Source organism: Pinus tabuliformis, chromosome 1_2 (genome assembly GCF_031772625.1).
Source record: "Pinus tabuliformis cultivar Carrire ecotype Pingquan chromosome 1_2, CPIR1, whole genome shotgun sequence".
Taxonomy (NCBI): Eukaryota; Viridiplantae; Streptophyta; class Pinopsida; order Pinales; family Pinaceae; genus Pinus; species Pinus tabuliformis.
The window spans coordinates 473,233,627-473,250,633 of NC_142298.1; the positions used below are offsets into that span (position 1 = coordinate 473,233,627).

General features: G+C 34.2%; 1 protein-coding gene across 1 annotated transcript in view; it reads left to right on the plus strand.

Annotated features, from left to right (window-relative positions):
- Positions 1 to 12,907, plus strand: part of LOC149206402 (cysteine-rich receptor-like protein kinase 2) — a 30,506-nt gene extending 17,599 nt beyond the window's left edge. Inside the window, exons 3-7 of the mRNA XM_089393712.1 lie at positions 11,276 to 11,418; positions 11,512 to 11,722; positions 11,839 to 12,073; positions 12,151 to 12,301; positions 12,384 to 12,907. Coding sequence (XP_089249838.1) covers positions 11,276 to 11,418; positions 11,512 to 11,722; positions 11,839 to 12,073; positions 12,151 to 12,301; positions 12,384 to 12,647 — 1,004 coding nt within the window. The 3' untranslated portion in view covers positions 12,648 to 12,907. The remainder of the gene's footprint in view (positions 1 to 11,275; positions 11,419 to 11,511; positions 11,723 to 11,838; positions 12,074 to 12,150; positions 12,302 to 12,383) is intronic.
- The last annotated feature ends 4,100 nt before the right edge of the window (positions 12,908 to 17,007 follow it).

A 17,007-nucleotide genomic window follows, 5' to 3' on the forward strand; every position in this document is an offset into this window, starting at 1 on the left:
TACTTAAGGAACATAAAACTTACCTAACTAACATCTCCAATTGCAAGAAGAGTAACTCTTTTATTTTATTGATTAATCCAAGGGGCTAATTAATGGAAAAAATATATCTATGATGCTGATAGTAAACCCTCAAAAGGATAATTACGTAGAGAAATAACATGTCAAAGATAATAACATAACAAAAGTAGGATTTACATAAATTTTTGAGATGCTATGAATTAATTTTCACAAAATCAAAGTGATCTCCTCCAAATACACTAATTAAGCACGAGATATAATTACTGCAAGACTCCAACTTTCCCTAACCTCGGTTTATACCAAAACTCTATGGTGGAGAGTGAGGAGATATATATATATATATATATATATATATATATATATATATATATATATATATATATTTCAAACTTCAAGGGTGATGACCAACATCACACACACACACACACACACACACACACACATATATATATATTCATGAATGGTGTGGTTTCAATTTTTTTTTTTTTTTTTGGAGAAATGGAATTAAGAGACTTTGCTCTTATATTGGAGAATACACACACTTTAATTATTGACACAATTTTCCATGAGAAATGGAAAAAGTTCCATATGGTTAAGGAATGAGATAAATAAGGGGAGTTTGTGAAAAATTCAAAAAACAAAGCTTTTATATTTTTTATCTTTTATTTTTATTTTTTATAACTTCATGAATGAATGTTTTTCAAACATTTTTTACTAAGTGACCGTGCTAATTGAAGCTAGCATGTTCCATGTGGACCCTTATGGTGTTGGTGCTAAAGAAGGATTAAATATGGAATATGTGTGTTGAATTTTGTACAATGTAATGGGTATCACTAATTTTTCCCCTTTAATACTAGAAATTCTACTTGAAACTCTAATTCAACACTAATCATTCACAACTATGGGTATAAAAAGAATAGTGTATAAGAATCAAGCCATAATTCATAAAAATTAAAACACATAACTAAGTTAAATAACAATAGACCTAAAAACACATTGATTCTAAAATATACAATACATGTATCTTTTAGCTAGCTATAATCCAAATATTGAGCTACCATTGCTCGTGATCCCTTGAGCCAAACCTTCAACCAATTAGTGTTGAATTCACACCTAACGGTTGATTTTCGAACCAATTAATGCAACTAGCTTCACAAGTGTTTTCCTTGAGAAGGGTTCAAGCTCAATGGGGCATGGAAATCACAAAGTCATGGAAAATCTCATGAACCACACCCACTATACTCAAGAATAAATTGAATAATCTCACAACAATTCAACCTAGGTGTTTTGGATAATATCTTGAACATTTACTGCCTTTAAGTCTAGTGGGATTATGGAATGCAAGGATATTTGCTCCGCCTTTAGTTGGTGACCGCAACCATGATATTAGTGGAACCCCACTCAAACAAGGATCTTACTACCACCATAAACTAGTGATTGTAGCCACAGATGTAGTAGTGTCTTGCAATTTGGGCCAAAAGGAAAATATTACAAGGCACTAGGTGCATAGACATCCTAATTGTGACATGATCCCTTCCCCTAGGTGCATTTCCTCTTCATTGTTTCACTTGCATAAAATTGGTAAATACAACACATCCATGTATACACATATACAACAACGTCATCATAAACAAATCATAACATCTGGGTAATACATATCATTGATGAGTCAAAGAATAAAAAAAATATTCAAGAAACATCGTGGAATCCCAAGGGCTCCCTAAAGACACAACCGCTAAAGTTATGGGCTAATGTTTTCTAGGTAAACATATAATATTAAAACATCATATATGACATGACATAAGGACATATTTTCAAGCCACACTATCATCATCAATCAATATGACTAGGTGTTAAGAGTTAATGTCAACATCCATAAGCCACATAAATGTCTAGGTCCAAGAATTAATTATAAGAGTATATTAAATCTAAAACAACATAGAACAAAATATAGCATCACGGTTTTCACAATCCTACCCCACTAGTAAGGGCTATGATCTAGTGCCATGCCATGATCAAATATGTGAGGGTAAAGTTTCTTTATTTATGAGTCTAAATCCTATTGTCATCATATCCTAAGTAGTGTTACCAATGGATCTAAACCCAATTTATTATTTAGTTTTGCAAATGTTATTTCTCACTATCGATAATTACTAGTGGCTCAATGAGAAACTCTATGGATTCCTTCATCTTTGTAGAATCAATGTCCAACACATGACTAGGGCCATACACATCTTTCTTAAGTAAATGTACATAAAATACATTATGAAATCACACTTGTGATGTTAAAGTTAATTTCTAACCTACAACACCCTTTTGTGATATGATCTCAACAAATTTCGTAATATGTACGTGTGAATTTCCTCCATTTTCTTAAATGTAATGCAATTCTATTATGCTTAATGATAAGGAACACCTTTTCCCCCACCTTGAAAATTTTCTCTATCCTTCTCTTGCATGTATAATTATTTTGTTGACCATAGGTACTCTTTAGATTCTATTGAACTTGCTTTATTATTCTTTTCATTCCCTCTAGTTATCCTATTCAACAATAACTACACTTCCAAATTATCCTAAGTCATAGGAGAGTTGTACTTTCATACACGTAGGAATTAAAATTGACTCTTCTTGATAGAGCGTCGATACTTATTATTGTAAGAAAACTCTATCATAGGTATACAATCTTCCTAACTTCCAAGTTGATTCATTACATACATTCTAAGCATGTCTTCCAAAGTTCAATTGACTATTTTTGTATGTCCTCTTGAGTCCCATATTTGGATAGTAGGTTTTGTTGAAACTAAACTTAGTTTGGAAATCATGAAATAGGCTCTATCAAAATCCAGAGGTGAACTTTGAATCACAATCAACCACACCATGTAGCCTCACTAATTCTTTGATGAAGATGCAATCTATGTCACCTGCCCAATTGATCATCATTACTAGAATGAAATGGAATATCTTTGTTAATCAATCAACCATTAATAGTATGGAGTCATTACCATTACAGGTGTTGGGTAATCCTTTGATGAAATCCATAGATATTTCTCCTCATTTCTATGATGGCATGCCCAAGGCATTCAAATTTCTAGTGCGATGTTGATGTTCCACTTTTATCTATTGACATTCTAAGAATCAAGCTACAAATGTGGTTGTATCTGAATTTAATCCTAGTCATTACTACATCTTCTTTATACTTTGATATGTCCTTTAATACATTGTGAATTCAAAATATGACACTACCTCATGGAATGCTAACCTCCTTAGAGTCCGTTTGGTTGGGCACATAAATATTGTCTTTCCATTGCAACACATCATCTTCAACAATCTTATAATTATAATATTTCCTAACTTATATTTTCTTCCCAATCATTTCTTTGTAATAATGCTTATTTTTTTTAGTCATGCCACTTATCTCCCTTTGATCATATTATGATGATTTCTCTCAAGTATAACTAGGATTGAGATATTGCGTCTATATGCCATCTCCATCTCAAAGATGTAGGTTTTACCTTGTACAAATAATTACTACAAAAAGATTCTTAATAAAATAGAAAATATGCAATGGAAAAAACACTTATTAAGATGGATATTTTTCCTTGGGAACCCAAACTAGGAACACTAGAAATATTTTTCAATATAAATTATCTTTATAGTATTACATTACCATATATATATATATATATATATTAAATTTATTTACCTTGAATTAGAATGCAATTGTTGTTTATTAATTGAAACTACAAAACTATGGGATAAACCACCATATGCTACAAAACTGCTAAAAGTGAAAATAGTGTGCCGAAAACAAAAGAAAAATGCAAAATACCACTTTTTAATATATATTTATTTTAGCTTTACCTCCTCTACACTCCCCACAAATAGGTGGGGGGGGGGGGGGGGTTTGCCTCCTTTGTGATCCCCCCACTACACCTGCCATAATGTACAATGCCTAGGGGTAGTTGTGCAAAGAATATAACACACCTCAAAAATTATTTCAATTGTTCTTTTCTTTGCACACAAGGGGTTGTAGGAGTACAAGATCAACAATCTCATTGTTTCTCTACACCATTAAAACTTCTCAATGCTCACTGATTTTGTTAATAGATCCACAACATTGCTAGAAGTGTTTACCTTCACCAACAACACCCTGTTTTTTTCAATTATCTATCACAGAGTGATATTGAACATCAATATGTTTCTTCTGAGAATGATATGGTAGGTTCCTTACTAGGGATATTGCACTTTTACTATCACAATATATCCTTATAGATCCCTATGCTAACCCAATAAATGAACACAATCTATAAAACCATATTTCTTCATTGCTTGCATGAGTGGCTTCCATGTATTCAACCTTTGTACTTGAGAATGTTGCTACAGGTTGTCTCTTTCTCATCCAACTAATCACTCCTCTAAATATATTAAACACATACCCACTTGTATATCTTCCACAATCCAAATGTCCATCTCAATCTACATTAACAAAGGCATGTATGTCCAACACTCTGTCCAATCTTAATCTTTGTTGAAATCAGAATCTATAGCTAGTAGTTCCATGTAAATACCTGAAAACCATCTTTAGTATTGTCTAATGTTGCTTCCTTGGTTTTAACATATACCTGCTTAATACTCCCACTACATGTTCAATTTTTAGTCTAGTACAAACCATTTCATATGTCAAACTTTCAACCACATTGGCATATGTAACATGGGACATGTCCTCTTCCTCTTCTTACGTCTTGGGACATTGTTTTGCATATAACTTTACATCTATAAAATAGGGACCTTTACTAGTTTACATTCCTATATATTAAACCTTTGCAATATTGTCTCAATGTATTTCCTTTGATTTAACTAGAGTTTCATGTTTTCTTGACCTCTTTTAATTTCCACGTCCAAAATGAAATTTGTAGCACCAATATCCTTCATATCAAATTAAGAGGATGATTAAGTATTCAACTCCTTGATGATTTCTCTGTTATTTCCAATAAGCAACATATCATCCAAATATAGGACCAAATAAATATGATGATCATCAACTAATTTTAAATACACACAATGATATGTTTTGTTGGGGGGGGGGGGGGGGGGGTGTGTTTGCCTCCTTTGTAATCCTCCTACACTTGACATAATGTACAATGCCTAGGGGTAGTTGTGCAAAGAATATAACACACCTCAAAAATGATTTCACTTGTTCTTTTCTTTGCACACAAGGGGTTGCAGGAGTACAAGATCAACAATCTCATTGTTTCTCTACACGATTAAAACTTCTCAATGCTCACTGATTTTGTTAATAGATCCACAACATTATTAGAAGTGTCTACCTTCACCAACAACACCCTGTTTTTTTCAAATATCTATCACAAAGTGATATTGAACATCAATATGTTTTTTCTGAGAATGATATGGTAGGTTCCTTACTAGGGATATTGCACTTTTACTATCACAATATATCCTTATAGATCCCTATGCTAATCCAATAAATGAACACAATCTCTAAAACCATATTTCTTCATTGCTTGCATGAGTGGCTTCCATGTATTCAACCTTAGTACTTGAGAATGTTGCTACATGTTGTCTCTTTCTCATCCAACTAATCGCTCCTCTAAATATATTAAACACATGCCCACTTGTATATCTTCCACAATCCAAATGCCCATCTCAATCTACATTAACAAAGGCATGTGTGTCCAACACTCTATCCAATCTTAGTCTTCGTCAAAATCAGAATCTATAGCTAGTAGTTCCATGTAAATACCTGAAAACTATCTTTAGTATTGTCTAATGTTGCTTCGTTGGTTTTAACATATACCTGCTTAATACTCCCACTGCATGTTCAATGTTTACTCTAGTACAAACCATTTCATATGTCAAATTTTCAACCACATTGGCATATGAAACATGGGACATGTCCTCTTCCTCTTCTTGCGTCTTGGGACATTGTTTTGCATATAACTTTACATCTATAAAATAGGGACCTTTACTAGTTTATATTTCTATATATTAAACCTCTACAATATTGTCTCAATGTATTTCCTTTGATTTAACTAGAGTTTCATGTTCTTGACCTCTTTTAACTTCCACGTCCAAAATGAAATTTGTAGCACCAATATCCTTCATATCAAATTAAGAGGATGATTAAGTTTTCAACTCCTTGATGATTTCTCTGTTATTTCCAATAAGCAACATATCATCCAAATATAGGGCTAAATAAATATGATGATCATCAACTAATTTTAAATACACACAATGATATGTTTTGTGCCTTGTGAAGCTAAGTCCCAATATATAAGTAACAAATTTTGATACTATGTCCTTGGTGATTGTTTTAACCCATATAAGTACTTTTTAGCCTACATTCAATCTCTTTCTTTCCCTTCACCACATATTATTTTATATGTTTCATGCAAATTTCTTCTTCTATATCCCCATGTAGTAATTTTATCTTCACATCCAACTATTCTACCTCAATATCAAAAGTAACAGTAGCAGATAAATAAATCTAATAGAAGTTAAATTTTTAACAAGAGAAAAGATCTCACCAAAGTGAATTCCCTCTAATTTTGAGTAACCTTTTGCTACTAACCAAGCTTTGCATTTCTCCAGTCTGCTTTATGCACTCATCTTCTTCTTAAACACCCATTTGCAGCCAATGACATTTCTTCCACCCGATAATGACACCGGACCCTAAGCCTCATTATTGTCCAAGGATGTTGGAAATACTAATAGGGGTGAATCAATAAGTGTCTAAATCCATTATTCTAAATACATTCGGCATGTCCATAACATGTTGCATAGGCATCTAGCAAGGGACATCATCCCCACCTTTGCATACCTGATCAGTCCCCTCCATAATCATCCCCTGGGGGGTAGTATCTCATGCTTGGGGGCATGATGGACCCCTTGGCCACCTAGTCACTTATTTAACATCAGTCTCGGCCTATACCCCAAAGATCTAGATATGGTAAATTATCCTTTCATTCCTTGGATAACTTGTCTTATCTGTCTCTCCAGGAAGCCATATACACATCACACAGTGTACATGATTGATACCATATATTGAACCATTATACTCTATGTGATGCCACACTTACCACTCGATCCCCATGTTTGACTTGGTGGATGGGGATGGCTCTAGACACCCTCTAATAGTGCATTCCCTCAGTTGAATTTCCTTAATGCTTCACCATGAAGCATCGTTCCATGAAGTATTAAGGCCATTTTAGACAAGTTAGGCCACCCACCTAAAAGTCGCAAGATCTAAAATCCATCAATTTGTTTTTCCACTATGAGCTTGTAAAGTTTTAGGGCTCTATCCTCCTCTCCAAATTCACCACCAATGCAATGCACAAATGAATTTGAATTGGGGGCAAGAAGCCATTTTATAGGAAAACCCTAGTTTTTTCCCTTGGCCATTACAGACTCATTGTAACTGAGTTTAACGATTCATCTATATGATTGGAAAAGCTATATAATGGGTTTCTTTTCATTTTTGGCAATTTGACACTTCAATTGAAAGCCATCTTTTCCTTGAGGTCTCACTTTGCCACCTACTGAAATCAAATATATTCATATTTTTCGCTCGTACTTTGGCACCACTTTGTCTTTGCACCTGCAAAATTATGTGTGGAGTTTCATCATGAGTAAACACATTTTACACATGTTTTGATTCCCCCTTGGGGCTCATCCCTGTCACAACATCATTGAGTGACATTATTCAAATCATCAGATATGAGTCACCCTTATATCCATGGAGTTTGTTTAAAACCCCATTGAGTCCTGTTACAATATGTCATCCTCTCCGTGTGTCAAATTCATCATGTATTGCCCCAATTTGACCTCCAGCTATCCTCATCTATTTTTTAAAAGCCCCCGACTGAGTAATTGACCATTCCCTCTAGAATCATGTCAGTCGCTGCTAGGTCAGCCTTACATATAATACTCTGACAAGTGAAGTCGTAAGTCCACCAATCCCCTTATTTTCTATCATTCTCCTTGGTGTCAGTCTATATCAGGCATATTTCTATGTTCCTTGTGCCTTGGTTGAGGACTCCTCACTAACTCAACTCTGGCAGGCTCTCTTTTGTTAACTTCAACACATTATACCAAATCAAGTTCTAATCGATAGGAGTATTTTATTATATTTAAGAGACGAAAAGATTAATGAAATGGTCAATAATATTTATCTAGTGAACTAACTCAAAAATAATGATTAATTGAGTTAATTAAGATAAGTGATTAGAGTAATTAATAAATAAAAATGATTTATTAATTACTTTAAGGAGATATGGTCTAGGTGAGTTGAAAATAATTATTAAATATTGATTTAGAAATGATTCATAGCATAAATGTATAGAGATTAAGGAATAATAAACAAATAATTGTTTATTTAATTATTCCTAGTCAAAATGGGTTAGCAATAATTACTAAGTAATGATTTAATAATTATTTCAAGGGAGAGAAGTTAAATTATTAAGGAATAATAAATAAATAATAGTTTATTTAATTATTATTCCTATGGATGGGTGAAATTATTTTTTATTATATTCACAAAATGGGTAAATATGAAAATAACATTAAATTAATTAAATGAATTTATGGGTTATTTTCAAGTGGGTAAACATAAATAATGTAGGAAAAGTGGTTCTCTAAATTATTTCCTAAGGTGAAATTGGGTTTGTTTGTGTAAAACCTATACTACATGGTGTATTTCGATCATCCTAGTGGAAATGGCTAGGTGATAACAATGTGCCCAGGGCCCACATGTTTATTGTTCCAAATGAACTTGCTGTTCACTGGTATGGTGTCTATCAATTTTTGAATAGCTATGAAATATTCCATATTTTGTTGGAAAGGGTCCTTAAAAAGGGAACCCCCCAATTTTTCCCAAATATCGATAGTTTATTAAAATGTCCCCCAAAAAAACAACTATGTTTATAATTTGATTCCCAAATATTGAGCAAAGAATACCTAAAAGAAATATTTTCTTGATAAATTATTTTCATATAAATATTGGCTATATTACATACCTTTTGGCCTAGAATGTGAAATAAGAAGAAAGTTATCTAGTGAAGAGAACTAAGCTCTAGAAGAAGTTAAAAAATAGAGGTGGACCATACCATGCACAATCATCCTAAGGCCCCATGAGAGCTAATATCCTTCACCCAACAATGACACCGCCTATTGCCACATTTTTGGACAACTTCTTGTTCCCCCATTTTCATCTCCTAGAGAAGGATGATTAGTAGCTCTTTTTTTTTGAATTTTTTTTTTACTTTTGACATTTTTCTTTCTGAGCCTAATCCCATACAAATTGAAGAGATTCTTTTCACCATTAAATAGTGTTCCTTGTACCCCCTTTAGTAGGGTTTGGGTTGCTTCCTTTCCTAGTATTCCTTGGGCATTCTGTAAGTGCATCACCTGTTATTTATTGAATCCACATTTATTTATCTTTGTCTGCCTACTCATGCCTATCTTGTTTTTCCTTCCATCTCAGTCTTTTATTCATCTTTCTTGGTCTTAGGTCCTTTTATCATTCTCCACAATTTATTTTTTATAGAATGGAAGCTTTATTCTTCTTCAATCCATTCATTGGTTATCACATCTTCTAAGCTAGGGCATATCTTCATTTCCTCCTATTATGTTTTTATTAAGAGAGAAGGCCCAAAGAATCTCCTTGTTTACATTGATATGAATTTCCCATTCTTCTTTCTCCCGCTCTAGTACTTCATACATGTTTTCTTAAGGTTTTAAGTCGTTATTGTGATTAAGGAGGAAGCATGAGCCTCATCCATATATTTTTTTCTTTTTTGAGGAGGGATTTCATGTTTGCTATGTTTACATTTGGCACTTTTGCTACTATATTTTGATGATCTAGGACTCTTTTATATTTTGGTTGTTTTCATTGTTCACTATCTTCATCCTATTTCTACCGATCCTTTGATTTTGGGCAATTCTTAGTGAAATTCCCATACTCATGGCACAATTTGCATTGAAATGCAAACTGATCAAAATCAACTTCTTGAAGGACAATCTAGATGTCTAAATTGAGACAAAATACTTCCTATAAACTCTCATTTATGTCCACTTCAATACATATCCATGCAAACATCCATTCCCATGGTTTAATAGAATCAATGTATCAAACCAATTCATTCCCAATTTTCCAATATGCCTCCTTATTCTAGTGAGGGAATAGAAACTTAGGAAACTTAACCCACACAAGGGCTGCAGAATGGGCATCATTCTCAAGGTTAAATTTAGGACTCCATCTATTTGTATAGATTTTTTGCACACCCATGAAATATGGCCCACTTCAAAAAAATGAGATCTCAATCCACCTTTTCTTCAAAGAGAAAGGTAAAAGGCTCTCAGCCACAAAAATAAACTAGTAGGTGTTCCTTGATGAGAGGGCATCAATTTTTATCAATTTAGAGATTGAAAGACCTTAGGGAGGGCTAGATCCCTATAAGCGACCCTACTAAACCTTGATATGCTAGTTTTATGGTCATAACTCATGTTTGGTTTGCGTGAACTGAAATATTTGGAATGTCATCGATTTTCTTCACAAATATGGTAGATATATCTTAGTAAATGTTTGGTCCTACTGCATTTAGTGCATTGAAAGCTGCAATGTCAGGAGCTAGGGGAGGTTTTGGAGAGACGCACCCTCTAGAGCTTCAAGCCATAAAAAATTAGAGCCACAACTAATTTTTCATTATTTACACCAATCACAACTAATCAAATCAAGAAAAAAATATTACCTCCCTTATTTTTTTAATTATTTATGAATATATAATAGTTAAGATGTTTAAAATATCCCTTGTAATAAAACAACATAAAAAATCCTAATCTCACAAAAAAATATTGTTTTAATTTTCAATTTGTTGATATTCCTGTCTCTATAAAATTGAACAAATACTAAACAACTAGTTACTCTATGTTTAGTTAATGATGTCAACACTCTATTTTTATATAATTATGTCAACGATAAAAATGAGAAAGGCAAAATCCCACCAATATCACAATTATATTGGGGCTATGCCATAAAACACTGAAAGGTTCTATTAATTTTTTTACATTTGTGAGAAAATCAAACATCCAATAGTGTAATAAAATACTAAAGAATTCAAATCCTACATATATAAAATGTATAAAAGATCATATAGGCTTTGAAAATATAAAATCATGCAGCCATTGATAACATAGCTATACAATGTTTCTAAAATACCTTTTATTTTTATCTTTTTTACAGGTCATTATGAGGAATCAAGTGAACTTTCAACAGCTATATCGAAATCAAAATTAAATTACAAATTTCAAATTCTAAGAAATGCTACTCAAAATTTCAATTTGAAAAACAAAATTGGTGAAGGCGGCTTTGGTTCAGTTTATAAGGTGATGCCCACATTCATTTTTTACTATTTATTTCTTAGATACATTGATAAATTTACATCATTATTGATTAAAATAGATAGGACTTATTGACAGGGAATTTTACCAAATGGAATAGAGATTGCTGTGAAGAGAATATTTATTAATAGGGAGCAAGGCATGAGTGAGTTCTTCAATGAAGTGAATTTGATTAGTCGTGTTCAACATAAAAACCTTGTTAAACTACTTGGGTGTAGTGTGAATGGACCGGAAAGACTCTTGGTTTATGAATACCTTTCAAACAAGAGCCTTGATCTCTTTTTATTTGGTAATATTTCTTATCTCTATAAATTTATTTTCTCTACTATTAATTTTGAAATTACAAGCATTGATGTTTTTGAGTTATATTTAATTTATTTGAGATATAATTGTACTTTGTAACAGATGAAAAAATGAGAAAAGTACTAGATTGGCAGAGAAGGTTTGAGATTATATTGGGAATTGCTAGTGGGCTAGCATATCTCCACCAAGAATCAGATATACGCATCATACATCGAGACATAAAGTCTAGCAATATTCTATTAGACCATAATTTCAAGCCTAAAATTGCAGATTTTGGGCTGGTCAAATACTTTGCAGAAGATCAAAGTCATCTTAGCACAAGAATTATTGGGACTAGGTGAGAATAATTTGAAAATTAAATAAATCATTATTGTTAAAAATGTGGCTAATACTTTTTTGTTTTTGTTTTCACAGAGGTTACATGGCTCCAGAATATCTTGTTCATGGTCATTTGACAGAAAAGGTTGATGTATATGGCTTTGGAGTGCTAGTTCTAGAGATTGTTAGTGGCATCAAGAATAAACCCCCTATGCATACCAATGACATACCGTCTCTCTTGACAATGGTAATGATTTCATTAAGTACATAGTTTTCACTATTTCTTAAGATGAGATAATATTTAAATATATAGTATATGTGTGGTGCAGGTTTGGAACCATTATCTATCGGGTACCATTTTAAACATAATTGATCCTAACATCCATGAAGACTACCAAGAGGGGGTACTACAAGTTGTTCACATAGCCCTTCTTTGCACACAGGCTTCTGCAACACTACGTCCTTCCATGTCCAAAGTTATCATGTTCCTCACCAGCAAAGAGCCAAATCTTATAAAACCTACTGAACCACCCTTTGTAGGGGGAATTCATTCAGAATCAAGCACTAGTGTTACATCTATCCATTCACCATAAATGATTTACACAAGTGATTTACATACATCATAAATGCATAATCCGAACTAAATATTATTTTCTCCCTTGCTACTCTGGTGTCAATGAACACCATTTCAACAAGCTATTTTGGTCCAAGATGATAAGAAGAAAATGTTTCAAAGTGATGAAATTATGGACTACTACATGGTGGGGGGATTACTATACTATTTTATTGGGATGAACATATGTTCATCTTATTTAGATAAAGTGTTCTATTAATTCGTTTAAGTCTTATTAGATTAAAACTGGTTCAATAGTGAGTGTTTATGGAACTTTATATCATAATTTTTTATTATTAAGGTAGAATGTAGAGTAAAAAAATACAAATTACAGCAATGAAAGTGTCAATAACAAATTTTCTAAAGTTGAAAATTGGGTTTTAAAAGTGATAATATTGGTTTTTGAAAGGGTGACTTCTTACTCCAAAAGTCGAATAATTTCAAACCAAAAAAGGTGTGATTTTCTATTTTAAAAGTGGAGTTTTTTATTCCAAAAATGTGGATTTTGAAATATAAAAGTGTCCATTTTGATTATGAATGCATGATTGTTTATTCCAAAAGTGTGAGTTGTATCTAATTGCTATAGTGATGTATTTAGATTCCAATATTTATATTTTTTCTTAATGTGTATATGATATCTAAATCCAAGATTAATATACAATTTTATACATATTATTTGCATGTGCATGCATAATATCACTATGATAGCTATTTCTAAATATATAGAGATTAATGAGTTGAAATAAAATAGAAACAACTGACAACAATCATTGTATAATAAAAATTTATGGCAACATCACTCAACTAAAGTGCCATTCATTAGTGGCACTCCAACTCAACATTATTCTCCATTTTCACTTGTTGATAGGTTAGAGATGAATAAATCCATGCATTAAATAAAAAATACTCATTGATTTCAATCATACATAAATACTTTGAGAAGTTATCTTTGGTTTCATCTTACAAGAGTGTTGAATGACTCTTCACATTCACCTATACTCATAATATTCCTCTTAAAGTTAAAGTTTACAAGAATATTTACAATATACCATAATCCCAAGGATTAGTTATCTAACATTTCCCCATTAACCTTAGGGGTTGTTTGTAAGTCCAATAATCTTTATATACTTTTCAAACTTTTCTCTTCTAGGTGCTTTGATGAAGATGTATATAAATTTATCACTTGTGGAGTGATGTATCAACTGAATGGACTTTCCCTCTATATGATGTCAAATAAAATGGTAATTCATGTTGATATTTTGGGTTCTATCCATGTTCTATCATGGAATCTAGGATTCTTGGCCAACTTGATTGTAGAAGTTGTTAGAGTCGGTCTGGTTATCCCTCCATCAGAGATCAAAAATCTTTTTTGCATTCCATGTTTAGGTGTCCCATCTGTTTCGATCAGTTGCATTTCGTTAGGAGCATGCCAGAAATCTGATGGAAATGTTTGTGTCGCTCATTCCCCTCATGTTTGGCACTGCTGGCTCAGGTCTATTTATAAAAATCAAAGTCTTGACAAGTCTTTTGCAGTCCTATTTCAGTTTCTAGGTCATAGCAGTGTTCTCGGTCATTAGGTCTAGGGTTAAGTCAATTCGGTTTTTGCAAAGTCTAATAAAGCCAACAGGCCAGAGGGAGGTCCCTGATATTTTGTTATCTCAAAGATTTTTATTGTCAGACGGATAGATTATGACTTCTCTTCAAAACTCTGTTTTGAAGATAAGTCGACATTTCATTTTTGTAATAATTTTTCAAAAATTTCAGTTCTTGAATTATCCAGGCGCAGCCCTGGTCTCCTTTGCCAGATCATATCACAGCTATCCCTGCAAAAAGTATCAAAGAAAATCATTGTTTCAACCAAATTTAAGAAGGAAACAAAAAAGTCAGAAGTCTATTAATCCTGAAAAAGTGTCAATTGCAAAACATAACAAAGTGGGTTATGGAAAAGGCAAAAATCAAATTGGTGTCTATATAAAGGTTTTTCAATGAAGTTTCAAGTCATTGTGCATGCCAAAGGTGGAGAAAGTCATTCCAAGTTAAGTTTGCGCGTTTGGGAGAAGATCGGTCCTCATTTCCTCTGCGCGGCGCTTATAGCAGGCTGCGCGGCGCACATAACTTGCGCGGCGCACACAACGTTTCCAGCCAGTGTATATTTGAACTAGCGTGGTGCATATACCTTGCGCGGTGCACTGGGTGATGAGCACGGCACACACAGTTTGGAGCCCGAAAATGGTGTGAAAACTCATCAAATCGCCCAATCCTCACATCAATTTGCCAGGTAGGCTCGCCTTCATCGCTTTTGCTTTGTTTTTGATGGTGAATGTGGTGGGTTCGTGGATAATAGCTATCAAACAAGACTTTGAAAACCTCCCTTTGCCAATAAGAAAAGTTGCTTAGGGTTTTGAAAACAGTTTTGTCACCAAGGTTTTCTCTTTTCCTCATTTCCCTTTGTCCCTCATTCCCAAATTTACTCATCAAATTTCCTCATTAATCCCCTCATAATCCTATCATACAATCCCTAAATCCCTAATCCCTCACCCCTATGAAAACTCCTTAAACACTATTCAATATCCCCAAACCCAAAAACTCTAATCCCATATCTACATTTCCCCTCCCTTACCTACTTACATTTTATTTTGAAATTCCCTAATTCCCTGATATTTTCCTCTTCCTAACATCCCCTTGTACATTTGTTTCCCCTTGGTCATGGTCACAACATTGTTTAGATCAAAAGAATAGTCCATATTCAGTTGCACACAACAGTTTCACATATCAGCATTCATTCAAGGCAGTTTGTATATCAGCAGTCATGTCATCTGGTCACTCATCTGAATATGAGGCAGAAACCCAAAGTGATTCTCCCTTGAGAGAACAGGAACCCCGGAGGCCTCGGAAAAGTGGCAAACATGTCAGGGAAGAACCAATCACCCTTATAGAAATGCATGCCTGTCCTCTTGCTATGCAGTGTTTTGAGCATCAGTCATGCTATGAGTTTTGTCAAAAGGTGGCTGAGGTCCAGTTTCATTATGAGTTGGCTCGGCTCTTTGTCTTGCATTTGCACGGAGATCAAGTCATCTTGGCCGGTGTCACTTTTACACTCACACCAGAAACTGTTTCATTAGCAACAGGTATACCTAATATTGGTGAACTATGGCACAAAAAACAACAGATTGATAGGTAGCATTATGAGCCATACATCAAACCCAATTTCTTGAGGCAGCTCAAAAGAGTGTTCCCATTCAGATACCTGAAAGATGAATATGCTCCACTCATGCGATTGATCATGAAATATTTCAGCTGTGAGGGACGGTTCTCTCGTCTTTATGCTTATCACATCAGGTTGCTCATGCATTTCACCAGGGTGTGGATGATGAACATTCCGTATTTTATCTGTCGGAACATAGAGAGGATGACCACCTTTATACAACATAGAACCCCTCAGCAGCAACTTAACAGTGTCTATCATTTTGCTCTTATAAAGATTTTGGTGGTTCATCAGCTTGGATTGCAGGGCATCACTTGGGATGATTTCATCTCTCGTGATTTCTTCAAAGCTTCAGAAAGAGTATCAGAGGTGAAACACGAGGGTGAACCTTCTCAGCAGTATGAGCGTCATGAGACCAGGCCTGTTTTCATTACATATCAGAAAGGCTATCTGAAAGGCACCAGACCTTTGTTTGCAGCAGCAAAGCGAGTGTTATCTCCACCTGGCGTGGAAGGGGCCTCGCTTCCGACATCAGCACCACAGGTACAGGACAAGGGCAAGAAGCCCAAGCATAAGAAGGGGCCTTCAGGTGAGCCATCAGGTTTCATTCTCGTTCATGATGATGAGACAACTACAGATTCAGAGAAGGCCAAATATAGAAGGATTATCGAGGAGCAAGAAACAGACATTCAAGCCTTGGAAATCCAGTTGGAGATGGCCAAGTGGAACATCAGGTATCTGGAGCAGAGAAATAAGCAGCTTGAAGACCAGCATGTGATCATGGAGTTATAGAACATCCGTGAGAATCGCCAAGCTACCCGACATAGGAGGATTGAGTTCACTTCTCTAGAGTGACAGGTCAATGAGGATCGAGAATCTAATCTCGAAAGGGTCAATATTTACTTGGAGAAGTGGCTGAACAAGGCCAATAGAGATAATGCATTGTTGAGACACATGGCTATTCACTACAGGGCCCGGAACCAAGTTTGCAAGGCTCGGATTAGAAATCTTAAGGCAAATTTGAGGAAGGCAGTCAAAAAACAAAAGAGGCAAAGGGAGCTCGATCGTCTTCGGATTTTGGCTGAGGCCTCTTTAGCTCATCATCACACTTGACAAGGAAACTCCAGCCCAAATT